The 26,226-nt window shown below is 60.5% G+C and overlaps 1 protein-coding gene across 6 annotated transcripts in view; it reads left to right on the plus strand.

Moving 5' to 3' along the window:
• Positions 1 to 11,497: 11,497 nt before the first annotated feature.
• The window catches only part of NFIX (nuclear factor I X), a 98,423-nt gene continuing 83,694 nt past the window's right edge, over positions 11,498 to 26,226 (plus strand). For 2 of the 6 annotated variants that reach the window (XM_033854138.2, XM_033854139.2), the window contains exon 1: positions 11,509 to 11,864. In XM_033854138.2, coding sequence (XP_033710029.1) covers positions 11,838 to 11,864 — 27 coding nt within the window. In that variant the 5' untranslated portion in view covers positions 11,509 to 11,837. Of the gene's footprint in view, positions 11,865 to 26,226 lie in introns of all 6 variants that reach the window. The other 4 variants (XR_004526018.2, XM_033854136.2, XM_033854140.2 and 1 more) reach the window with 4 other exon arrangements.

Here is a 26,226-nt window from a genome sequence, read left to right on the forward strand (position 1 = left end):
GCTGAGCATCACGAATGGACACACAGATGCATGCACCTTGGAGAGACGGGGGAAGACAGGCTGAGAAAGACGCCAACCTGGACCATGCACACTGGGTCCAGCAACCAGGGACGCAGGACAGACAGACAGGTCTCCAGAGTCCTCACCCTGCTCCTAGGGACACCAGGCACAGCCCCACCCATGGGGGTGGACCACTCATAGTCAAAGTGCATATTTATTGAGTACTCACTGTTTGCCACGCCCTGCTCTAAGTCTTTGATAAGTACTAACTCATGTCAGCCTCAGAGCAGCCCCATGACATAGGGGTTAGTAGCATCACATTTTATGGAAAAGGAAACCTAAGTCCCAAGAGGCAAAGTCACTCACTCAGAGTCACACAGCAGTGCATGGTAGAGGTGGCATTTGAACCCAAGGCATGGTGGTTTCTGTTTTTAACCACCAAGCTGGACCTCTTCTCCCAGAATGAGTCAAAGACTCTCCCAGCTGCAAGGAAGATAGATGGCCCCACCCAGACTAGGAGACACAGTGATGACATGGTCTTAGCGGATCGGGAGGCAGACGGAGCTGCTGGGGGAAACCTGGGCTCCCCGAGTCAGAGGCAGGACACACGTGCCCCCAGCTGCCCCTCCTGTCCCTCCACCTCCCCCGAGTCTCCACACAGCACCATGCCCAGTGTGGCATTTACAGGAACCATAAAGGTTGGCCAAGTCTAGTTGTGTGTGTGTGTGTGTATGTGTGTGTGTGTGTGTGTGTGTGTTTCTCCAATTGGGGTTTCCTGGGAGTGGGTGGCCCTGTGCTGGAGCGTGGGCATCAGGGGTGCTCCTTCCTCAGCTGGGCTCAGGGTCTTCAGTGGACGAGGGCAGCCTGGCTTTGGGCGGCTGGAACCAGGGCCCTAGCAGATGGGCCCGTCTGGCACAGACGCGGGGACATGTGGCGCTGTCAGGGTTGCCTCCAAATGCCCCCCGGAGCGCAGGGCGGGGGCTGGCCAGGCCCCCCTCAGCCTTCTTCCTGCCTCAGGAAGGAAGGCCCCAGGTGAGGGGAGCAGGAGGCGGGGACCCGAGGAAACAGATGGGCCAGCGGGGCGTGGGAGCCTGTGACCTCTGACCCCACAGGCCTGCACGGAGGGGTGGGAACAGGCCAGGCAGGCAGCTCCCAAGCCCCTGCTCCAAGGGCCCTGAAGTGGGGGGTGATCACCAGGGGCCCACAGAGTCGGGGGCATACTCTCCCTCCTCCCTCCAGGGTTCTGTGCCAACCCCGAGCAGTGTCCGAGTGGGCAGCTCAGCCCTGGCACCGCGAGCACCCCTCTCTCTGGCAGGCATGAGGCGCCTGCTTTCCCCCCCTTCAGCTGTGCCCACCTCCTGCCAGCCGGGGAGCCAGCTGGGAACCTTGGTGACAGGGGGGCCCCCAGAGTCCCTGCCCCCTCCCGGGCAATGCCAGCCGGCCCCCACCCCCGCCCCCCAGGCCCAGTAATGGGTGGGTAATGAGTGCTGGGGGAGCGGGGGAGGGGCGGGGAATGCAGGTGCCACAGGCGCTGGCACAGGGGCCGATAATCAGGTTTGCCAACGCCATCTGTCACCGCGCGAGCATCTGGGGCTCAAGGTGACCCTGTCACCCTCAGTTACAATTACGAGTTTGGCATCTGTATTAAAGCCCGCCAGCCGGCCAGGCGGGGTGGGGGGGCTGGGGTGGGCATGAGGGTGTGCGGTGAGCCCCGTCCCGGGGGTCCCGTTCCCAGGGGCTGCGTGGCTGCCAAGGCATGGGGCTTCTCTGTGCCTGGGAGAGTTCGTGTGTGTGTGTGTGTGTGTGTGTGTGTGTGTGTGTGCGCGCGCGCCAGCCTCCACAATTCTGTGAGTGAGCGTATCTGCGTGCAGGGCTGGGAGTCATGGGTTTTTGTGTGTCTCTGGGCGTGGTGGTTGTGTGTCTGAGCTTGGGGATGGCCAGGGCTGGGGGGCAGCTCTGAGATCATGTGGGTACACAGATGGGCATGTGTTCATGTGCTGGGAGAGGAGCGTATGGCAGTTCCAGGTGTCTTTGGGTGATGGTGTGTCTGGGTGAATGCATGATGGGGTGTGTGTGTGTCTGTGTGACTGTGCATGTGTATCTGAGGGTGTGTGGTGCTGTACACCTGATGGTCACAGGCTGTATGTTTGGGTGTGTGGGTCTGTGTATAAGATCCCGTCGAAGTGTGTGTGTGTGTGTGTGAATGCACAGGGGCAGCAGGTGGGAGAGGCTCTGTGTGGTCACTGCAGGGCTCCTCTCCTGCCCCTTTAGTTTGTTCCTGTCCTCAGCAACCCCTGCCGGCAGGGCTCTGATGTCGGGGACTTGGGGAAGGCAGGGAGCTGGCTCTGAGGAGGGCTCTGGGTTCTTGATTCTACTTCTTTTTTTTTTTTTTTTGGCCACGTCACGTGGCCTGTGGGATTTTTTTTTTTTAGTTCCCTGACCAGGGATCGAACCCGGGCCCTGGCAGTGCCAGCGCCGAGTCCTAACCACTGGACTGCCGAGGAATTCCCGCTGGGTCCTTGATTCTAGATTCTGGAGGATGGGATCTAGATGTTTGGATTGTGGATGGCGGACGCTTGGACCTGGATTTTAGATTCCGGGTTCGGATTCTAGATCTTGGTATCTGGGATCTAGATTCGGATTCTAGACCTTGGTATCTGGGATCTAGATTCCGATTCTGGATTCTGAGATCTGGTTTTGGATTCCGGGATTTGGATTCCAGGCTCTGAATTCTGGGTCTGGGTCCTTGCTGCGGGACCTTGGCTTCCCGTCTCTGGGTTCTGTGTGTTGACTTTGGCCTGTCCTCTCTGCCCTTCTATTCAGACAGGGCCACTGGGCTGCCCACCATCCCCTGCACACACACCCCACCCCCTAACCTGATGGGTGCAGATAACATGCATGGCCACCAGGGGACACCCTTGGTTCAGATTTGGGCCAAGCTGACCTAGACACGGAGGAGTTAGGGGACCACCCTAGCCCGGATTGACACGGCTCTTTGAGGGGGGACGGGGACAGGACTTCACTTCCCTCCCCACCCCTCCCAGTGTCGGCCGGTGACTGATGTCTGTCAAACATGGAGAACTGGACCCAGCATCCCCATAGATACCAATCTGGATCAAGGGACAGGGTGCCCAGTCAGTGGGGCAGATTGGGCAGAAGCACGTGTGTGTCTGTGAAGGTGTCAATGAATGTAGGGAAACATCTGTGCATGTGTGAGAGCGCACTGTGTGTCTGGAGTGGCCACATGTAACAGCGTTCCCATGGAGCGTGAGCCTGTGTGGTGGTGTGTGGCCATGTGTTACGGGGACTAGGTGTCTGGCAGGATCCTCATGTGACGGCACATCTAGGGGCCGTATCTATAACTGTGAGTGCCACTCTGGTGTGGGGCACTAATCCCTGTCATATGGGTGTGTCTGGCTATGACCATGACTGGGTCACTGGGTGGCTGTGGGTGTATTTGTGGGTGTCACTGTGCTCGTGAGGGTGTCTTGGAGTGTCTGGGGGAGGGTTCCCGAAGACTGGGACCCTGTGTCAATGATGTCTTGTCAGTTGGGGTGTGAAGATGTGTAGGAAAGAGGTGTGCCTTCTGAGAGTGTCGAACCAGGGAAGGCACTGGGGGTCGAGAAGGGACCGAGGTGGGTGGGACCAGAGGCGCTCAGAGCATTTCCTTCATTTCTTCCCTAGGTATGTCTGACCCTCGTTCTCACTGGGTTTCTCTACGGCAGCGTCTCTTCCCACCTCTCAGCATCTCTGACTTTGTCTGTGGGTCCTGGTCCTCTGCCTCATCCTGTTGCCAGGCACAGTGTGCTCTGTGGGTATTGGCTGGCTGGTCCTGTCTCCCACTCCAGCCCTTCATCTTCCATCTCGATCTCCGACTCTGCCTCCCTTTGGCCCTTTCCCTCTGTCCTTCCTTATTTGTGCGTTTCTCTTGCAGGTCTCTCCCATCTCTCTTTCTCCATCTCTGTCTCTCTCTCGGCTTCTAAGTGTCTTTGCCCATCTACAGCTCTGTCTCTCTCCATCTCTTGTCTCTCCCCGTCTCTATCTCTCCCAGTCTCTGCCGGCTCGAGTGGGTCCGGGCGGGTCCGGGACAGCCCGGCCCGGGCGCCGCTGCGAACAATGCCCCATTCACGCGGCCAGCCAGCGCCATGGCAACGCGCCCGCCCCGCCCGCCCCGCGTGCGGGCCGCTCGTGCCAAGAGGATGCCATGGTTACGTCAGGCGCGTGCCCGCCCCGCGCGCTCGTGAAGGGGCCGGGCCAGCAGGGGGCGCTCGGCGGTACCCGCTGCCTGGAGTCAGGGCTCCTTCAAGGGGCCTTCAGCCACTCATTGCCTCAGTGTCCCCTTCTGTAAAACATCGGGGATGGGTAGAGTGAGATTCTGTGTACTTCTGTGTGTGTGTGTGTTTTCATGCTTGTGTGTGTTGGTGAGTGTGTAGTTTGGGTGTGATGGTGTATCTGTGTGTTTGTGGTCTTTTGACGGTGTGCCCTTGTGTTTGTATGCCTGGGGTGTGTGTGTGTGTGTGTGTGTGTGTGTGTGTGTGTGTGTGTGTGTGTGTGTCGGTGGTTTGGGTGTGATTATGTGCTTGTGAATTCATGTGACAGTGTGTGTGTCCGTGTTTGCATGCCTGAGGGGTGGATGTGAGAGAGACAGAGAGAGATGGTGGGTGTCTGTGGTTTGGGTGTGATTCTGTGTTTGTGATTATGGGTTCGTGTGATAGTGTGTGTGCCTGTGTTTGCATGCCGTGTGTGTGTGTGTGTGTGTGTGTGTGTGTGTGTGTGTGATGGTGGCTGGCCCCGTCGTTGGGTGTGGTTGCGAGTTTGTGTGACGGTTGTTTGTGGGTCTGGGGGTCCGTGTTCACAAACTCATATGTGCCTATGCGTGTACTGGGTATAGGTTCCAAGGGCTGCCAGGGCTTGGCTAAGCGCCCCCTCACCTGAGGGCCTCCTGGCGCAGAAGGGGGTGCCCAGCTGCCTGGGACCTCCCACTCCCCACAGGTTCAGGAGAGCCCCAGCTGATGAATATTCATCAGGCAGAGGGGCTGGCACCCACCGCCTACAGCTGCGCGTCTATTAGCCCCCCTGCTCTCCAGGCACCAACTGCAGTGGGGAGAGGGGGTAGCAGCGTGGGCCTCTCCCCATCTCCATGACTTGGGGGGCTGGAGGGCTTCCTAGTGACTACTGTGGGGGTCATGTCAGTGTGCCTCGCTGCTTGTTGGGATGGCTACGGGACTGTCTCAACGTTGTGACAGGCATTGGGGAGAATGACTGTTGTGTGACAGGATGTCCTTGTCACCGTGGTGTGGCTGTCCCCCACTGTTTCTTTGTAGCTCTGTCCGGGGACTCTGGGCAGTGCGAGATGTGTACCTGTCACCTGCAACAGTGAGATGCTGAGTGCACGTCATCAGAATGTCTGTGAGCAGTTCTGCAGCGGCCTGTACCTGCTGGCTACCTGCTCTGTGACCATCAGGGTGTGTTGTCGCGTTATTGGAGCCACTGGCTGGGTTCAAACATTGCTCGAGGGGCAGCTGTGCACCACACCCTGGGAATGAAGTGCTCAAAGCTACTTCCCCTCCTTGTGACCTAGTGGGGCAGTGACTCCGTGTGGCCACGTGGCTAACACAGCTGAAGGGGCACCCGGACCGGGTATGTGAGTGTGCCCCTGCTGGTCAGACACTGGATACAGTGTGAGGGTCAGCGTGTCAGGGTCAGTGTGAGGATGTGTGAGACAGTGTGGTTGAAGGCATGTGTGACCAGAATCCTTGAGGCTGTGATGGTACTTCTGTGTGTCACAGAGTGGCTGGGGGTGTGACAGGCAGGGTTTCTGGTTGAAGGTGTGACAATGTGACTCTGTGTGTGGTTGAAGGTGTGACAGCATATGTGACAGTGTGGTGGTGTGTGACAGTGTGACTGAAGATGAGACAGTGTGGCTGTGTGTGGCTGTGTGATTGAAGGTGTGATGGTGACACTATGTGTGTGACAGTGAGTGTGTGATGACATGAGCCAAGGGGCTTTGACTGCCCCACCCCCACCCCAAGGCTGCACAGGGAGCCCGGCTACACCGCCACACACAGCTACACCGTCACATCATCAGCAATGCTGTCACATCCAGCCGTGGTGTCTTACCTTTGTGCTGGATCGAGGGGCCTTGTGACATGGGACTGGCAGCCGCTCAGCCTGCGGACACACGCGGGCCTGAGACGGGGGATACCTGGAGACCCAGTGCCAGCCGGGGCTCTGCCTTGCTGCTGTGTCTTCCCCCTGCAGGCTGGGCTGGGGAGTGGCCTCCAGATGCGGTGGGGATGGGGGCGAGGGGGGCTCCTCTGGTCTGGGGGACTCCAGCTTGGGCCCTGGTATGTGGCTGGGTGGCCCCTGGTGCTCAGCCAGGGACACAGTGCGGCCGGCCTCACCCCCCTTGATCCCCACGCCCTGGTCGGCTGGGTGGTGGCAGCACACAGAGGCCCCATTCAGGAGCCAGGGCCAGGTTTCCAGGACGGGTGGGGTGGGTCTCCAGCGGGCTGCAAATGAAATGTTTCCCCAGCTCCTTCCCTTGCCTCCAGATGAGCGTTAGCCACAGGAAGCCCTGCCGCCTGCCTGTCCTTGGCGCTAGCCACGCTGTGCTGCTGGGGCACGTGTGAGTGCGCGTCTGTGCCACCTTGTGCACAGCTGCGGGCTGGCCTGAGTATCCCCATTTGTGATCTGGGGATGCCTGTGTGTGTGTCTGGGTGTCAGTGTGTGATCAGTTGTGACCATGGACGATCCTGTGTGTCTGTGTATATGTGATCTGTGTATCTTTGTGGCATCCCGCGTGTGCCACGTCTACAGACGATTTTGAGAACATCTGTGTACGTGACTCAAAAGGTCTGTAACACTTTGTGTAATTGTGTGACTTTGTGTATACCTGTGTAACTGGACTCAGCGTATGAGTCTGGGAGTCTGTGTAACTGGGTTTGTCTTTGTGAGTCAGTGTCAATCTGGGTCTCTGTGGGGGAGGTCTATGTGATGGCGAAGGTCTTTGTGTGTGACTGGAGTGTTATTGGTGTTACTCTGTGGGGGAGATCTGTGTGGGATTCTCTCTGCAGCTGTGTGCTTGTGTGTCCGTGCACTAAGGGTGTGCGACAGCATTTCTGGGTGATCCTGTGTCTGTGTGTGATTATGGCATTTTACATGACCGCCCAGAGGAGGAGGAGGGTCTGTATCTTTGTGTGTCTGAGCATGCCTGTGTGTGTCTTTGTGATTCTGTGTGCACGTGACTGTAGGAGTCTGGGGTGTGTGTGTGTGTGTGTGTGGCATGGACGCAGGTGCCTTGACAGTGGGGCTGTAACTCTTCACTCCCCACTACAGGTTCCCAGCCCAGGGAGGGGGCAGCGAGCGCAAGGCTAGGACCCCAGCCTGGGCACAGACCATGTCCTCCAGGCTGGGCAGGAGAGGCATAAGGCCCTCTTGGGGAGTAGCGATCCCCAGTCCTGCCAGGAGGGCCTGGAGCACCCCTCCCCGACCCTGGCAGCACCCTCAGCCTGGCTCTTGACTTATCTCGTGTACCAGATGTTCGTCCTCCTCTGCGGAGAGGCCTGCCCACCTGCCCCGGAGCCCAGCACTGCCTGGCCCCACCTTTGGTGGCCCAGGACTTGGCTGCTGGAGCCCAGATGTTTTGGTACCGCCTCCCACTGCCCCCAGCATCCCGGCTGGGTAATGCCATGGGCCTGGTGCCCACTCCTCCCTCCTCCTCCCCTGGCACACCTGCATTGTAAGAACACACCTGCTGCCAGCCGCAGCCAGGTGGGCAGCCCCGGCAGGGAGGAATGTGGGAGATTCCAGCTGTGGCATCCCAGCTGTACACAGCCCCCCGGCAACACCCTCCTCCCCTGTGATTTCTTGAAGGCCAGGTGTGGTCCTAAGACCTGGGCTGGTGGGGGGAGGGGGGGCCCGGGTGTCCTCCACAGCAACCCCTCAGCCTCTCTGTAAAAATCCTCCCAGCTGGCAGCTGTGGAGGGGGGAGCAGAGTGGATGTGGATGTGTGTGCATGGCGTGGGGGGGTGTTTGTTGTGGGTATGGGGGTGGTCTGAGCAACGTGGAGAGAATTCTGAGTGCGGATATGCTCATGAATATGGGGGAAATGTTTTGTTTGTGGGAACATGGATGGATGTGCGAGTGTGTAAGGAAGAGAGAGGGGGTGTGTGTGCACACAGGGAGGGTGTTGTGGCGTGAGGGTGTGTGAATGGAAGGATGGGTGTTGTGTGTGTGTGGATGAATGGAATGCGTGTGTGAAGTGGGTATGGGATGCTGGTTCAAGCAGAACCCAGGCTTGGCGCCAGAGGCGGACCGGGAGGGTGAGGGGGGAGTGGGCAGACCCCAGCCCTAGGGCCTGGCACGGATGGTGGAACAGGGCTGGGAGGACAGGTCGGCAGGTGGGGAGAGGACTGGGCCAAAGCTGATGGGGCTTCTGAGGGGTGACCCCTTCATGGCTGTTTGCAGAGGGGCAAGGAGGGTCCACCTGTCTCTCGAGGTCTCCCCAATTCCCCAGTTACATGAAAGATCCCAGACACCCCAAACCCTTCAACCATTCCTCCCCCCTCCCCAAACCTTTCCTATTGCCTTCCCCTCCAGCCCCCCACAGGCCCACACTGCTCCAATGTCCCCTTCACCCAGGCCCCGTAACCCCCCAGATTTATCCTCTGCTCCTTCCCTCAGCCATCCAAGCCCCACCTTGGCACCCCAAACCTCTCCTGGGCTTACATATCCCCAGTTCCTTCTCCCAGACATTCCAGCCTCTCTTGGGCCTCCTCAAAGGCCCCCAGACCCATCCCTGTCCCGCCCCAACTTCCTGCTCCCCTCTCCTCCCTATCTCCCTCCCCCTTGACCTATCCCTCACATCCCTTTCCTGAGCCATCCAAGCCCCCAGCCCCTTGATCCCCAAATCCCCTTCCTGTCCCTCCCCTCAGTCCCACATATCCTCCAGTGCCCTCCTGCAGCCCCTCCTCCAACCCCCCCATGTAGCCCCGCCCCTTCTCCTCGGCACCCGCCCCCCCCCCCCTCCGGTGCCTCCTCCCGCACGCCCTCCGACTGCAGCGGTGGAGGCTGTGGCCGGGAGGCAGCAGCGGCGGCCCTGAAACTTTAAACGGTGTTAAAAGTTTCTGTTTACGAGAAGCCCTTGAATTTTTAAGGACGTATCGATTCCCTCTGCCACGGCCTTGCATCGGCAGCGGCTGCGATGCAGAGGGGGAAGGCTGGGTCGGATCGGCGGGATCCCAGGATAGAGCCCCCCAAGTACGGCAATGACAGACACACATGTACCCAGGCACATCCTCAGGCACACAGAGACCTCCCTCCCTGACACACATGCGCACACACACACCTAGTCACACACACCAACACAGCCTGATACACAGACCCACATCTCTGAAAAGACACAGAACCCCGCTCCCTGACACACACAGTCACCTGTGTACACATACTCTGGTACACACAGATCTTCATCACTGCCCCAGACTCACAGGGACCCAACAGAGAGAAACATTCCTAGTGACACCCATTAACACTTTCAGCCACACAGACCCTGATTACAGACAGACCCCCCGGGTCACACACACTCCGGGACGCGTAGAGAGACCCGCGTCCCTGCCACACACACACAAGCTTGTTATGTACACTGACACTTTCTGACAGAGAGAGCCTCACAGCTGATGCACACACTGTGGTCAGCTCAATACACACACGCATATTCACCTAGGCACCCACATCACCAGCACTTCCTGTCAAAGACCAGACACTGCCAAGGTGACCTCTACACCTAACTCCCACGAGAATGTCAGCGCCCCCCAGCACATGGTCTTTTGTCTCGTTCCCTACTATGTCCCCAGTGCTAGGCACAGAGCCTGGCAGACACTCACCCTCTGACTCACAGACACCCCAGGTACACAGCCAGACCCGCATCACTGCTACACCACACTGGCCCATTCAAAGAGACTCCTAGACGGACATACACTGACCTGCACCTCCTTTCCCCCAGAGGACACCCGGACCCACCCAGACTCCCAAGAACACAACTCTGGCCACCCTGCCTCAAAGACGCAATGTGACCAGGAACACATACCCTCAGGCATATTTTCACATGGACATACACACACACCTGGGCATCGACACCCCTCCAACAGACAATGCATAGCTGAGAACTGCCACGGCTTCTTGCCCCAGGAGGGTGAGAAAGTGCCGGCTGCACCTGGCAGCAGGAGGAAGCTTTGCCTCGGCAGGAGCTGCCTGGGGGCTGCAGACACCACCTCCCCGCCCACCCTGGGGGGTCACTTAAGGGCTCCTCTTGCCCCCATGCCAGGGTCCTCAGCACAAACCTTTCCCCCCATTCCTCTTTGCTCTGGAAATGGGGGACCAGGGGCCTGCATGAGAGGAATGGAGCCTCGCCGGGGGTGTGAATACATGTCCCTGAGGCCTCAATGTCCATTTCTGTCCCTGATGGTTGGGCTGTGTGGTCCTTGTTAGATTTGTGTGTGTGTCCATGATCAGGGCCAAGTACAAGTGTGTGTGTGTGTGCGTGTGTGTGTGTTGGGAGTGGGGCGTGGAAGGGGCCTGGGTGTATGCATGTGATACCTGTGTACATCTGGGCATCAGGTGTGTGATGTGTGTTCCTGTGTGCTGTTGTCTCTGCCAGTGTCACTTTGTGTCAGGGTCAGAGCTTTCCCTGTGTCTGGCATGTACGTCCCGGTGTCTGGTGGTTTGTGTTTGTGTGACAGTGCATTAGTGCATCTGTTTTGGTGCCGCTTTGTGCGTGTGTTGTGTGTGCATTCGGGTGTCTATGTATAGGAGTTGTGTGCCTGGAGTGTGTGAGGATGTGGTTGTGTGATCATGCCAGTGTCAGTGTGTCAGCATGAATCTGTAGATGTCAGCATGCACTGGTGTGTGCGTCTTGGTGTGTATCAGTGTGTGTCTGTGTGAGGCCCATATTGGAGTGTGTCCACCTGTATCTGGGAGTCTAAACATGGTTTGTTGTTGAAATGCATATGTGTGGGTATCCTGTGATGGTGGGCCCTGTGTGCATGTCAGTGTGTGGGTTGTGGGTTGCTTTCCTAGTCTTGGGGGGGTGTCGGTGCATGTGTGTGGGTTGTGTGCCTATGCTGTGTGCGCGTAGGTGACTGCGAGTGCTTTGTTGGAATGTGGAACGTGTGGCAATGCGTTCTGTACGTGACATGTATGGAGGGCTCCGAACCTCACTGCGTGTCAGCGTGTGTCTGCTTTGGAACGCGGGCCAGCACGTGTCGGGGTGGCCGTGTTGGCGTGCGCCCCCGCGCGCGCGTGTCTGAGTGTGTGTGTGTGTGTGTGTGTGTGTGCGCATGTGTGCGTGCATATGTGTGTGTGTGTGTGCGCGCCGGCCGTCGCTCCCCCGCCCTGCCCGCCCCTCCCCGCGCCCCTCCTCCCGCCCGCGCCGCCCGCCCGCTCCCTCTCCCCGGAGTGCGCCGCTTCCAAACTTTGTCTAAACTTTCACTTTCACAGCGCGGCGGCGGCGGCGGCGGCGGCGGCGGCGGCGGCGGCGGGCGAGGGTGACCGGCCGAGCGGCGGCGGCATGGAGTAGACGCGCGGCGGCGGCTGCGGCGGCGGACGCGAGAGGCAGCGGCGAGCGCGGCGGCGGCGGCGGCCCCGGAGCCGGCGGGGCCGAGCCTGCGAGCGGCGAGCGCGGAGCGGCGCCGGGCCGAGCGCGGGGCCGCGGGCCGGGCGGGCGCAGCGCGGCGGAGGCCGGAGGAACCGAGCCAGAGCCGGAGCCCGAGCGCGGCCGCCGCCTGCCGGGCCTCCCCTCGCCGCGGCCGGCCGCCGCGCTCCCGCCCGGGCGCCCAGCTATGTACTCCCCGTACTGCCTCACCCAGGTACCGGCCGCCGCCCCCGCGCGACCCGGGAGGGGAGCGGGCGCAGGAGGCCGGCCGGCGGCGCGGGCGGGAGGGCGGAGGGGGCGCGCGGCGGCTGGGGGGAGTGAGTCCACGGGCGGCCGAGGGGTGCAAGCCGTACGGTGGGGAGTCCGGCCACGCGTGTGGGCGCCCCCGTGCGCGTGCGACCCTGGCCAGGAGGCAGACTCCTGTTGGGGGTTCCGGGGGCTGCCGGCTGCGTGCGTGGCGCTGCCCCTGTAGCGCGGAGCGGGAGTGCGTGTTTGTGTGTGTGTGTGTGTGTGTGTGTGTGTGTGTGTGTGTGTATGTGTGTGTGTGCGCGCGCGCGCGCTCGACTGGGGTGCAGTGGGCAGCGGGACTCCCGCCGACCTGTGGGCGGCTGTGGCGTGCACCCGGACAGCGTGGCCGCTGGCAGTGTTTGCGGGATGACAGAGTGGCAGGGGGTGGTCCCGAGGGCGCAGTGCGGGGACTGTGTCTGGCGGCGCTCCCTGGGGCGGGCGCAGCGGTTCCCGAGGGTGGCAGCGGCCGGCGTGCGTGGTGGTGGCCCCTGCGTGCCGCCGGGGTGCCCCGGGCGGGCCGAGCAGCCCGGGCGTCTCCCCAAAGTCTTTGTTCAGGCCTCACATGGGAGCGGGGCTAAGAAAATGGCGGGGCTCCCAAATTTCTGTGGGGCAGGGGAGGGGAGGGAGGGGCGGGCGGGCTGCCAGCCCTGGCCGCGCCTCTTCGCCGACCCTGGACGCCGCAGCCGCGGCGACCCCCCCACAAAAAAAAAAAAAAAACTTTCCTCGGTTTAAACTTTCCGGCCCCAGCCACCCCGGCTGCCGCTCGGTGGACCAGGCGGGTCTGGGGAATCCCATCCCGCTGCCCGGAGGCGGGAGGGGCTGGCGGGAGCCGCGGACACTGCCGACGGTGCTGGGGCCACGCCGCCGGGTCAGCCGCGGGCGCTATGCCGACCTTGGCGCGCTGCGAAAGCGCGTCCCGCCTCCAGCGAAGTTCTCTGCACCGCGCTCGGCAGGCGGCAAAGGCCCGGGGGATGCCTGCCTTGCCACCCCACCCTCTCCGGTGGTGGCTCCTGGCTCTGAGAGGGCACAGAAGCTGCCCAGAGCCCCACAGCAGCCCTGGTAGCACTGTCTGCTGGGCCACGCTATAGCTGGCATCCCAGACTCCGCAGAGGCGACACCTGGGGGCTTCCTAACCCTGCCTGCCAGCAGGGCCTGCGTTTGTGGGGGGAGTCTCTAGGCAAGGCCTGGGTCCTAATTGTCCCCTCTGCCAGTCTGAGCCTTGCCAGCTGTGTGCCAAGTGTGCCCAGGCTGGGAGTGGGAGTCCCTGTGAATATGGCTGCTCTGTGGGTGTGGTATTGGCGAGGGGCTAGAGGGTATGTCAGGGGTGTGTGTCAGCCCCCCGCGTAACAAACAGAATGCCCACACCACACTCCCGTATCCACAGATGCAAGTGTGTGTGTGAGTCAATCTCGGGGGTCTGCTTGTGGCCCTGTGATCAGCCGTGGGCAGCCCTGTGTGTATGGACACGGGTATGGCCCAGGGTGAGGGTCTTCCTGTATAGGATGTGAGTATGTGTTGGTGAGGTACACATGCGCACGTATGTATCACGGTGTGCATGCAGGTGTGAGCAGGCACTCTGGCCACTATGGCAGTGTGGGGGACCCCCATATCTGTGCCTCTGACTGGCCGGCCACCCATCTTGGGCCCCCGCATGACGACCCTACCCACCTAGCTGGGTCTGAGCTGTGGCTGCCTTTGGTGCCGCATTTGGCTGGCCGATGTGGCTGATATTCGGGGCCTAGTGGGACCAAGACCTCATGCGTGAGCGGCCCCTGGCCCACCAGCCGCCACCTCGGCTCCCTGGCCTACCCTCCTCCTCAGCCTGGGTGAGAACTTGGTTCTTCAGATGTCACAGACCTTGGGAAAGAAAGTACCAGCTGATCCACTGGTGACAAGACTAGGGAGGGGCTGGGGCAGCCCCCAGACTCAGGGTGATGGCCAGTGCTTGGCTCTCTGACACCTTCGAAGGGAGCGAGGGCTCAGCTCTGTGTCACAGGCCTGAGTATGCCAGGGCGTTGGGGGAGAGAAGGGGGCACGGACTCGCTAGATTGAGCCCCTCAGCTCTGGGTAGGAGGCTGCTGTTGGCTGGTCAGCAGGGTCCAGCCTTCCCCTCCTGACGGCCACATTTCTGGGAGCTAGTCTGTTTTTATAAATCTTTCTGCTTCCATAGTTTGCTCTGCCAGTTTCTGTCTTTTCCTCTATCTCTGTCTGCCCCTTTTCCATCCGTCTCTCTGTCCTATATCTTTGACTGTCCCTGTCTTTCCCTGTCTCTCTCTGATTCTGGTTCTGGCCCCATCTCTGCTCCCCCCCTCCCCCTGAGTCTCGGACTCTGTCTCTTCTCTGGCCTGTGTGTGTGTGTATGTGTGTGTGTGTGTGTGTGTGTGTGGTGTGTGTCTCTCTCTCTCTCTCTCTTCTTTTTTTCAAACCAGAATTGGCTTCGATTTTAAAGTCAATAAATGATTGAGCAGGAACGAGCTTGGAGCAGCGGGGCCCTGGTGGGGAAAGGCACTGTGGGCGAGGGGGAAGGGCGGGTGTGGGGGGAAATCTCCTTCTGGAAAAAGCATCGAAATCCAGGGCGGCTGGGCGGGGTGCTTACTGGAGCTGCTTGAGCCCACTGCAGCCACGGGCCTGAGTCCTCGGTGGAGGGGAAAGGGGTGGATGGATGGCCCCGCACCCTTAACAGACAGCGGCACACAGGATGTGGACACACACATACACCACCGCTGCCGCCAAGATGAGGACATGAACGACATGTTTATGCTGATGTCCAGACACAGCAAGTTCGGCCATGGACAGACGAACTTACGGACACAGGAAACGGTGGACCTGTGTTCTCTCCCCACTGGCACACACACACAAACCCCTTGAGATGGGATGTGTATACCGACATAAACGCACGGAGACACGGCGATACCGTCCAGACACATTCAAATACAGGCTGACTCAAGTGTGTGTTCACCCCCACACTTACACAGACCCAAGGGCACATACCTTTACACAGGACACAAGGCTGTTGGCTCACCTGGGTGTGTATACGGACACGCATGTTCGCCGACATTACCTGCCACATGGCCCCACGGGAGCAGCGGAACGTTCACGTACCCTTGTTTCCACGCAGCCACATACACACTCCTTCAGGGGAGGGGAATGGACTGGGGCCTCCCTGATGCCCCCCCAGCTCTCTCCCTGGGTCTCTCTCCCCTCTGTCCCTGTGTAGCTGTTGCTCCCTGTCCCGGCACCAGCAGGGGCCTCCTTTTTATGGCGCATTTTCTCTCTGGCTCTGGCCCTGCATGCTTCACGTCCACTGCTGGGGTGGGAGGTGTGTGTGGCCATGAGCTGGGACAGGGTAGGCCATGCCTGGGGTTAGGTTGAGCTTGAACAGACTGAGCTCAGAGCCGAGGGCTCTGCTGAGTTAACACGGGGGCAAGAGGCTCCCCTCTCTCTGGGGGCTGGAGCCAGGGGTCCTGGCCCAGCCAAGAATGTCTTGTGTGGCCTCAAGGGCTCCCAGGTGGAGCTGTGGGAGCAGAGGTTGAGGGTTAGACTTTGCAAATAAGACAGCACAGGGTTTGAGCTCCAGCTCTGCATCTTAAATCCTGTGACCCGAAACACAGGACTTTCTTGGTCTGTAACATGGGCAATAAAAAAAATAAATAAAAATTAAAAAACAAAATGGTCAATAATAGTGCCTACCTCTCATGCTGTGATTAGGTTCAGTGTCAGGCCTGGCACACATGGCATGTGCTCAAGAAAAGGAATGACGTGTCGTTTTGGTTATCATCATTAGGCCAGCCCCAGGTCCTCCCAGCTGAGGGTAGGCTGCTTCAGAGGGATGGAAGCCAGGGTCAGGCACCTCCCAACCATAGAAATCCAGATGGACTGTCTGGAGGAGGAAGCAAGAGAAGAGTTCGGGAGGAAAGAGGCCAGCTCACGGCCCAGCGGTTTTCCTTTAGGTGGGGTCCTGTAGGCCAAGGAGGGGACGGCAGGGGTGCAAGGCAGGGAGAGGTGATGATGGGGGTAGGGGAGGGGGCAGGGAGAATGCCAAGGCCTGGGCTGCCCCGTGGGGACCAGATGCCATTCTTGGGGGCTCTGGCTGCCCTGGCCCCTTTTCTTGACCTCGACCAGGCCCGCTTTGGGGCTGGGCTCTGAGGCCTTGTGCCAGAATGTGCAGGAGTGTGTGTGCACATGAGTGCCCAAATGTGAGTGGGGCAAAGAGCCTAGAGACCTGGGTGGGTCCCAGTGGTGACCTTAGGGATGTCTGCATGGCTCCAGAATCATTTCTGCATCAGGGCATTGTCACCTGGGACCACCACGGGGACAGGATGAATGTGCGGGACCCTACGTGGGCACTTGGCAGGGTCAAGCGGGCGTTTCAGGTATGTGCAGGGGGTGGGCATGCAGCTGTGGCTGACAGTAAAATCCCCCCCGCACTGACCACCTGCTTCCACTTCCAACCCGCTGGGAGCCTGGCCTTTTTGGTCTGCTTGGTTCCTGTCCTCTGCTCTTGAAGTGCAAGTGTGGGGTCTCACACTTTCCTCCGGCTGAACCGACGGAGGATGAGGAGGCCCGGACAACCGTGCTTCCCTCCAACGCGGCGCTGAGGATGGGGCTCCTGTCCCTCCTAGCTGAGGTGGGAGAAAGGAGGGGGCGTCTGCACTTTCCTACCCCCAAAACCCTGGATGTGGAGGCGAAGGGGCCAGGGGAGACATCCCTGAGCAGCTCCCCGGCTTCTCCCCGATTCGCATGTGCGTCCGTCGGCGTGGTGAGCCTTAGAGCCACCATTTTCCCGAGGACGGCAGTGTGGCTGTGCGTGTGTGTGTGGGTCCCTTTCCAAATGTCCCTGTGTCTCCGGACGGTATGTCACTGGGTGCTGCCTGGTGTCTCTGAGGGCCATTCCAAGCTCCATCTCTGTGTATTCGGGTGACAGTGGGGTTGGTGGTGTGTGTCACCGTGTGTGTCGGGATACCTGATGTGGTCTTTGTGTCACGGTGCCGCTGTGGTATGTCACTAAACAAATCATCGAATCCTCTGGGTGTCTGATCGTCGTGACAAGCGTATCCGTGTGCCTTACCGTGCGTGGCGGCCTGTTGTGTTGACATACCTGTGTCAATGCGTGCGCCTATAGGTATCGCCCCCATGGCATTGTGCGTCCCGGGCTTGTCCCTGTGACCATCAATGTGTGTTTCACCGCATGGGCCCCTCTCCCTGGCCTCCCTTGGCCTCTTGGCACCTTGTGAAGTGCCCACCATGGCGGCCAAGCTAGTGTCTGGGAGCAGGCTGGCTTCTTCGAGGCTTCCCATGAGGTGGGGCGGCCATGGTGGCCCTGCTATGGGCCCCACCCGTGCCCCTGGCCCGGCATGGACAGAAGCCCGTTGTGTGGCGAGGTGCGGGTGTGTGTTTGGGCCGCCCACAGGCCTCCCTCTGTCTGCCCGGCGCACATTGATCTTGGCTTCTGCCTGTGTCCGTCCTGGCCTGGCCAGCTGGGGTGTCCGGCTGTCTCTGTGGGCCAGAGCCCACCGCCCCCTACCGTCCCCAGCGGCCAAGCCTGCCCCAGGTCCCACACCTCCGTGCCGCCCGCTGTCCCTCCGAGGCCCTGAGAGCGCGGATTTGGAAACTGAGGCCCCCTGCCTGCTCCCCCGCCCCCTCTCCTTCCTCCCTCTCTCTCCCCCCTCCCGCTCCCTCGCTCCCTCTCTCTCTCTCCTCCTGCCAAACGCATCTTGGCTCCGTCTGAATATCTCTCCTCCTCGATTTTTGGCTCCAGCTCTGGGCGCGTTCACTAAAAGAAGGGCTAGCTCCCCCCTTCCCCGCCCCCCTTCCTTGCTGCCTCCCCCCCCTCTGGAGGAGCCCCTCTGAGGGCGGGAGTGGCCGCGTGCAGGGGCCTGGGCCCCCAAGCGGGGTTGGCCAAGGGGGCACAGGCCTGGTGGGCGAGGGGGCTGGGTGGACTGGGCCTGGCAGCCCGAGAGAGTGGTGGCCGGGGTGACCATGCTGCCCGGCTGGGCGGGCGGCCGGGTGGGGAGGGGTCGGGGGCACGGAGCTGGGGTGTCTGGCTTCTGGTGGGGCTGGCAGGCCTCTGTGAGGCGCAGCTGTGCCCAGAACGCCAAGCTGCGTTTGCCATCACTACCGATGTGGCTGCGCCAGCGGGGAGGGGGAGGCGGGTGGCGGGCACTGCGGCGCTCCATAGCCAATCGGAAGCCGGGGTTGCACTGGGGAGCTTTCCCCCCACTGGGCCCCACCCTGAGGGAAGCTGGGGTTGGTGTCCAGCAGTGGGTAGGGGGCAATGCCACCACCGCCGCCGAGGACCCTGCCCCCTTGGTTGAAAGCTCGGGGCCAGCCTTCCTGGCACAGATCGGGCAAGGGCGGGGGGGGGGGGTCTGTGCCCACCTGAATCTTCAGGAGCCTAGCTGGAGTAAGGGGCAGCTCAGAGGCGCACCCCACCCCCTCGGCCCCAGGAAGCAGCTTTCAGTCCGGGGCAGCCAGGAGCTGGGGGTGGGGGCCGAATCATCCAGGAGGGTCTGTCCAAATATCGGCTTCAGTAGAATCATCTCGGGGGTTTATTCCGGGTCCATCTCACACAAAGTCGCACACTCTCATTGGCACACACAGGCACAAAGAATCACGCTGTCACACAGGCACGGCACACCCTGGCACAGCACACAGACACAGGCGTTCCCACACAGAGGCTCGCCTTCGCACCCAGACACCTAGGGATGCCCGCCACACTGAACAGAGGCTCGTGCTACACACGCAGGGACACACATGTGGGTGCAGACCCTGGGGCACACATGGTCACATGGTAACACACCGTGAGACACACAGCACAGACACAGGCACTGCCACCGCCCAACACACAGGAGCTCACGGCCCCACAGACACGTGGTGAGAAGCCCACGGCACACGCACACGGTGACATTGTCAGACACATGGTGATACACACACACCTGGCGATGTCTGGAAGCATTTGGTTGTCACACTTGGAGGGGGGTTTGCCACTGGCACCTAGTGGGTGGAAGCCAGGGAAACTGCCCAATACCGCACAGTGCACAGGACGGCCCCAACCGCACATAATGATCCAGCCCCCAATGTCAGCAGTTACGCACACGGGCCCAGCTAACCCCTGACACCCACTGCGCGCGCGCGCGCGCACACACACACGGACAAGAGTCCAGCTGACACAGTATCTCACAGTGTCTTGCTTACTACGACCCAGGTTTTGTCACAAATGCAGGGCCCCCCACCTCTCACACACACACACACACAAGCCCAGGTGCAGATGGTGTGGCATGTACACAATCCCATGTTGCTCCAGCACACAGGGACAAGGGTCACACCCACACACCCATTCACACCTGGGCCACACCTGGCCCTCCTTGGAAATGGCACCTGAGAGGCGAGACCTGCCCTCCTTGTACCTCCCCTCTACTTGCTGGCCCTGCTGGCTGTCTTTGAGCTGCAGATCCAACCACCCCAGCCTCTCCTGAGGGAACTGGGAGCTCTGAGTCCCTGTGCTGGTTTGTAGAGGCCTGGGAGATACTGCTGGGAGGCCACATGCCCACCCATGCCCAGGAGACCCTGGCCCTCTGGGCCTAGCGGCTAGGGGCCCCTGTCTCACAGTCTTGCTTCTGGCAGCCATGGAGACCGTCCAGGATGGAGGCGAGGCTGGCCTCTGAGACTCTTGTCCGCCGTGTGGTTGTCTCATTAATCCTCTGGCCGTTGACTCCTCGTTTCTGACTCTGGAGAAATACGACTGGGGGAATCATACAGGAAGAAAGCGTTTTGTGGGATAATGAGTGAATGAGCGTTTGTCCTAAAAATCACAGCAATGGCTAAAGTGTGCTGTGTGCTCGCTGTGTCTCGACCTGTGCTAAGTGCCTCCCTAGCTTGTCTCCCTGAATCCTTCCACGTGAGGCGGGTGTGGCAAGGGTTAGCTGTGCCCATGTGTGTGTCTGACAGTATATTAGGGCAGGGTTTCTCCACTTTGGCACTGTTGGCATTTGGGACATTTGGACATTATTAGGGGAATGGGGCCTCTGAGCCAACTTCCTGGGTTTGAATCCTGGCTCTGCTACTCACTAGCTGTGTGACCTGGGCAAGTCGCTCAACTTCTCTGGGCCTCCGTGTCCTCTCACAGGGTTGTGGTAAGGATCAGAAAGGAGTTGGCTTATCCAGAGTCCTTTAAAACAGTGCTTGATGTGAAGTAAGTGCTTGATTTTATGGATGAAAAACTAAGACTCAGAGAAGAAGCACCCTGGGACAAGGCCAAGGGCTAGAAAAGTGGTGGAGCCTGAGCCTCTTCTCTGATTGCCACCATCCTAAATCCTACTGATGGGACAAAAATGCAGCTTATTCTCTGGCCTTTACCAAATTTCGGAGTGGGCCTCTAGGCCTCCATACCCCCATTTGAAGTATGTCCCTGCTGTTGGCCCTTGAACCATCCTTACTGCTCTGACCTTCAGATCTTTTTCTGTCCAGGACTCAGAATGAGAGTGGATGGGTATCTCATCCCCTCTGCACACCCACTGGCCAGGCTTGCCCTCACCTTCCTGGCAGGGCCCAACACCCTCTCCCACACATTGCTGGGCACCTAGCCGAAGCCCTCGTGCTGGGGGTGCAGCCAGGGACCTGTGCATTCCTTCCACAAATATTTGTTAAGCACCTCCTGGGTGCCAGGCCCTGTTCTAGGCCCTGGGGGCTCGGCGAGGAGCAAAATCAGTGGGGGTGCCAGCCCCGGTGAGAGGGTAGACCGTGAACCCGATAAACAAGGGAGGGTCCAGCGCTTGAGACAGCGATAGGTGTTATGGGGAAAAGAGAACAACAGTAGGGTCCTCGGAAGTGCTGGGCAGCTGTGGTTTTAGCAGAGGTGGTCTGGGAGGCCTCGTGGCTCGGTGTTCGGTGTTGACTTTCAACTCTGTTGCTCTGCCACAGCTCAAGTGCGGCCTCCCAGGCCCTTTGCCCTCTGCAAGGGGGCGGTGCAGAGGTCAGGGGTACGTGACTTAGCATGGTTGCCCCCACCGTCTGCCCGGAACGCACAGCCTGCTGTCGCTGCTGTCTGAGGTCATCCATTATCCGTACTTGTGGATACACCGTAGGCTGCCCGCCTAAGACCTGGGGACAAGATGGCCGGCGCCTCTTCTCTACAGAAACTGGGCGTCAATGGGCACCGGGCACTCTCGACTGTGCCGCTCTGAGCTGGGGGGTGGGGCTGGGGCAGCTGGTGGCCCGGAGTGGCACTTCCACCTGGGCCCCTCAATTTAGCTCCCTTGGGGCGGGTCCAGTTTATTTTTACCCCAGCCTGTCACCCTGGCAGTGCCAGGCCGTGCCATCTTTGTAGGGTCTTGGGGACCTGCCCAGGGCTTGAGGGGACCTGGCTTTGTCTGCCGGACCCCCGATTCCCAACTAGGTCCCCATCTCCCTCCACCCCCAGAACTCCAGGTGTGAGGGCTCTGGGCTGGGGCTAGTGGGGTAGGCACTGCTGGCTGGCAACCATCATGCCCAGCCTGGTGGCATTTGGTTTGGCACCCTGCCTGCCCCCCACCCCCACCCCATGCCTGGGCAGAGCCGAGCGGCTGCTGCTGCCAGTCTCCATCTTGAAGCTTGGAGTGGGGGTGGGGGAACGCTGGGCACCTCCCGGCCCCCTGCCCGCCCCATGCCACCTGGGACTTGTCCCCCATGCCTACTCCTTGGAAGGGCCCGGGCTGCTTTTCCCGCTGCCCCTTTGCATCCTGGAGCTCGGCGAGGATGCCCGCCTGGCTTCCATCTTCCCTGCTCGCTTCCTCGCTCTCTCGCCTGCTTCCCTGTAATGGCTCACCATTTTTGGCATCTCCTCCCCCTCCCCCTCCCATAGGCGCCAACCTCACTTCCAAACCCGCCATTGCTGGCTCTCTGGCCTCTGCTGCCTGGGGCTGGGACCCTGGAAGAGAGAGTTTGGGGGGCCGAGCATATGGGCATGAGGGGGGCTTTCTGGGTGCTTGTGTGAGTGTGTGTCTGGAGGGGGAAACATGCTTCGAGCCAGCTCGTGCAACCAGCCTTGAGGTTGGCAGAGCTGGGCTGCAGGAAGGGGGTGGCGGAGAAGTGCAGACTCTCCCATTTCTGACCGGCCCCGGGGCTTCGTGTCAGCCTCTGGGCCACTGGGAGACCAGGTGGGCATTTCTGTACAAGCCGGGGGTCTGGACTGGGAAAAGCAAGGCTTCGTTTGTAGGGTGCTCCAACCCTTCCTCCCCCAAGTCACCCCCGTCCTCGGGACTTCAAGTTTTCTGTTCCCCCCGTCCAGAGCCAGGGGTGGGGGAATCAAGCCCCACGTTGGGCACTCGTGCCCCCAGAGGGACAAGGGACTTTGGAGGAACCGGTTTACTGCCCCCCCCAACCCCAGCTCGCTGCCCGCCTCTCTCGGCACTAAACAAAGTTTGCTAAGTAACTTCAAATGTTATTTGAGGACGGCCTGGCCTCAGCCCAAGGCGGCCCTGTGGAAACTTGTTTTTCGCTGCCGAGGCTGCAAGTATCAAAGACACACTTTCGGGGGGGTGGGGTGGGGGTGGGGGGGTGCTTCGACGCTTCTCCCCTCTCTCTGGCAGGGGCTGGCCCTGAACGGACACATAGACACACAGAGGCCCGCACCGGCAGAGGGACACACACATCATGCCGTAGCTTGCGACACCAGACACATGACAGGCAAGGACCATAGCGCTCACTGATAACACACGCAACACACACATACTGACACACCCAGGGGGGAGGGGAGGGTTTGGAGTGTGCTGCCCCCAGCCCACAGGCCCTGGGGTTTTTCCAGCTGGTGAGGTTTTTCCACACTGGGAGAGTGCATGGCCACGAAGCCTGGAGTCCTGCATTCTCAGGTCTCGTGGGCGTGAGTGGGTGCTCAGATGGGTCCCTTCCCCTTTCTCAGCCTCAGTTTCTCCAACTGTAGAAGGAGGCGCTGGGCCCAGAGGGTGTGAGAAGCAGAATCCCACACTGATGAGAAGAGTGCCTGGGTTGGAATCATTGAAGGGAGGAGTGAGTCCCTAATAGCAGGGTCTGAGCGTGAGGCGTGGGCTACGAGCAGTGCTCATAGGTGTCATCTGGCATTTCTGCAAACCTGATGGGTGTCCACCCTGACTGGAGACCCTGACCTCCAGCAACTCTAGGTTTGCCAGTTCCCAGGGAGGTCTCTGTTTTTCTCCCCGCTCCCTCCATTTCTCTCCTGGCTTTTCTTGATCTTTCCCTAAATCCCTCCTTCTCTGGGTCTCCACCAGCCCTGCCCAGGCCTGGAGCTCAGGGAAATCGTGGGAAACAGGCTTGGGGTGTGTTTTTCCTCACCGAAGCCAGACAGGCCTGGGGTCCTCCATGCCCTGAGGTCCCTGATGAGCCTCCTGGAGTTCCCCAAACTCAGGCAAGAAGCTGGGGGGTGGGCATCTGAGCTGACACAATGTGGGAGGGGGAAGATCCTTCACAGGGTCCCTCTGAACCATCCCCTCCTGAGGTTTGTAAGCAGATGGGATCCCGCTGGACAATAGAAAGCCCAAGGCTGGACAGGACACCGGACTGACCCGCCCCCAGGCCCTGAGAGCCTCCCCATCTCACTGTCAGCCAGACCCTCACTGAGATAGGTTTATGGGGGTCCCCTGGTCCCAGCCCCACACACCGCTTCATCTCCACTCACAGTCGGTACCCGCAACACCCCGCCACCCGCAGTCTGTCGCGCAGTGACAGCCTGTCACAGGCACCGCCGCACACCGGCACAATCTGTCGTCCACGCACAGTCTCACACACAACCTGTCACACACACGCACACACACACAGCGGCACAGTCACACACACAGCCAGCCTCACGCGATCACACCAAGCGTCACAGCTTGTCACAGCCATAGACTCCTCACAATAAAAATAACAGCTACCAACTCCCGAGCAATTATGCCTGGGCAGTGGGTGGGCGGGTGCACGTGACCTCCTGTAACCCTCTCAGCATAAGGCAGGTATGAGTAACCTGTTTTACAGATGAGGAAACAGGCCGGAAGGTCACGTGCCAAGGTCATGAGGCTAGAAGTGGGGTGGCAGGAATTACTCAGCCAGGCCCCCAGGGGCAAGCGACATTTAAACAGATCTCACTGCTTTTCAACCCACTCCTATCCATCTGAGACTCCCCCTTCTAACCCCCCACCATGGGAGTTCCCTTCCCATTCCCCAGATGGGAAAAACTGAGGTTCTAAGCAGCCCAGCCAGGAAACAGGGGAAGGGGCCTCCTGGCCCCTTGCGTAAGAGGGCTCACGCTGTCTGCCTTCACCTGAGGAAGTGTGAGCCATGCCCTCCAGCCCAAATGTTACTTTGCTCCTTTTGGACCACGGTGGCTGCAGCCTGCGGTTCTGCTGGATTCCATATGTAGGAGCCTTTGGCTGGGGCCAGGGTTCTGGAAGGCAGAGAAGTCCTGGGTCTTCAAAACCTCTGTCTCCATCCACAGTTGGGGGTGGGAGTGGCAAGCCGTAGGCTGCCAGGCAAGTCCCTCGGCCCAAGCCATGCCCGGGAGACTCGGGCTGCCCTGTACCCCTACTCCCCAGGGCCCTCCGCATTCCAGGGCGCTTCCTCCTCCTCTGCAGCTCGCTTTCCCCTTCTTTGTTCCACCACCCCCACCCCACCCCCGCCCCGCTCCCCGGGGCTTCCCCCATTAGCGCTGCCACGGCCAAAACCAACACCGCTCCAACGACATCCCGCTGAGACCCGCCGGGCGGCGGCGGGCCCTGCCCCCTGGCCCGCTCAGGGGCCAAATCCTGGCTCGGCGTGGCGGCGACGGCGGCCCCGGCGCACGTGGCTACCCTTAGGGCAAGCACATGCGCACACCCCGGCGCATCGGCCCCGACGGGGCACCCGGGCGGGCGCAATCCCAGGTCCAAAGCCCCAGCGGACACTCGGCCGCGCGCACGCACTGCACGTAAGCACGCTCCTGCACAGGGGCTCAGACCCCGGTCGCCAGTGTGCCCTAGCCAGGCGCCCCCGACCGGGATCCCAGGCACCGCCAGCTTATACGCATACACGGGCCTCACGCCCCAATGGGACTGCTGGGAGCACACCCCCCCCCATAAATAATGCCCTTTCCCAACCTCAGATGGGGTCGCGGCGCGCGGGCGCGCGCGCACACATACACACACACAACACACACACCCATGCGCTCTTGCTTGCATCCTCACCGAGGTTCTGAGCGCTGGTACTGCCCTGCGTCCCCACGGGGGTCCCGGGCTTAGGTGAGCCTGCAGGAACTGCCGGTGCCCACGCACGTGGCTCCAGGCCCACGCGGGCACACACCTCCCCAGTCTGCACACGCGTGTATTTCACGTGAGCTGCACACCTGCCAGGCCGCCCAGGGCACCTGGCTGCAAAACCGCATTCAGGTTTTGGGGGAGGGGACTGGGAATCGGAGGCCTAATTCCCACCGCCCCCATCTGTCTTAGAACACCCGCCTCCCCAAATGTCCCTGGGGCGCAGGTGAGACGCCCCAGAACTGTTGCCCAGTGGCGCCCCTGCATGTGCTATATTTATATTGGAAATGTGTACCTTTATATACATTTCTTATATGTAAGAACCTCCCCCCATTCCCGCTCCACGTTTATACTTGGGTTTTACCATCCCTATTCGGCTTCTTCCCAAACCTGCAAAAAACCCCATTTCTCCAAGCAGGGACGTGGGGCGAGGCAGGAGCAGCCTCCCCCCTTCCCACTGTGGACGCCCCTCGTTCTTAAAGGCTAGGGACCCCCTTCCCACGAAAGGCCGAGCTACATCACCGAATCCCCAAGCCCTCCCCGAAACACAATCGCGGGGGTGGGTGCTGGTGGCCAGACATTGCTTTTTGGTGTGTTTGCTGTTGCTGCTTAAATTAATCCTGAGTGACGGCCTGCAATTCCTCTCCACAAAGAGGCCATTTAATGCCCCCCCCCCACTTCTCGGGCGAAACTTCCATTTGTCCCCCTGAGTCCAGCTTGGCAGCTCAGGCCGCGCGCTACCAGCCCTCCTGGACTTTCCCTCAGGTGCGCCCGGGGCTTGGAGGCGGGTTGCCTGTGAGCACCGTGGACCTCAGGAGCGAGTGTGGGTGGGTTTTGGAGGGATGGGAGATGTCTTAAAATAGAAGCGCCTCGCTGAACGGAGGTGGGGGGAGGGCGTCCCACGACTCCCTAGACGGCCCCACTGCCCAACTAAAGCGCTCCGGATGCCCCCGCCCGCCGAAGAAAGATCAACTTCCGTGCCTTCTCCAGAGCGCCCCGAGGGGAGGATCCAGACCGTCCCCCACGTCGCCCTGAAGCCCCCCAGTCCGCGTG

This window comes from Tursiops truncatus, chromosome 3 (assembly GCF_011762595.2).
Source record: "Tursiops truncatus isolate mTurTru1 chromosome 3, mTurTru1.mat.Y, whole genome shotgun sequence".
NCBI classification, from domain to species: domain Eukaryota; kingdom Metazoa; phylum Chordata; class Mammalia; order Artiodactyla; family Delphinidae; genus Tursiops; species Tursiops truncatus.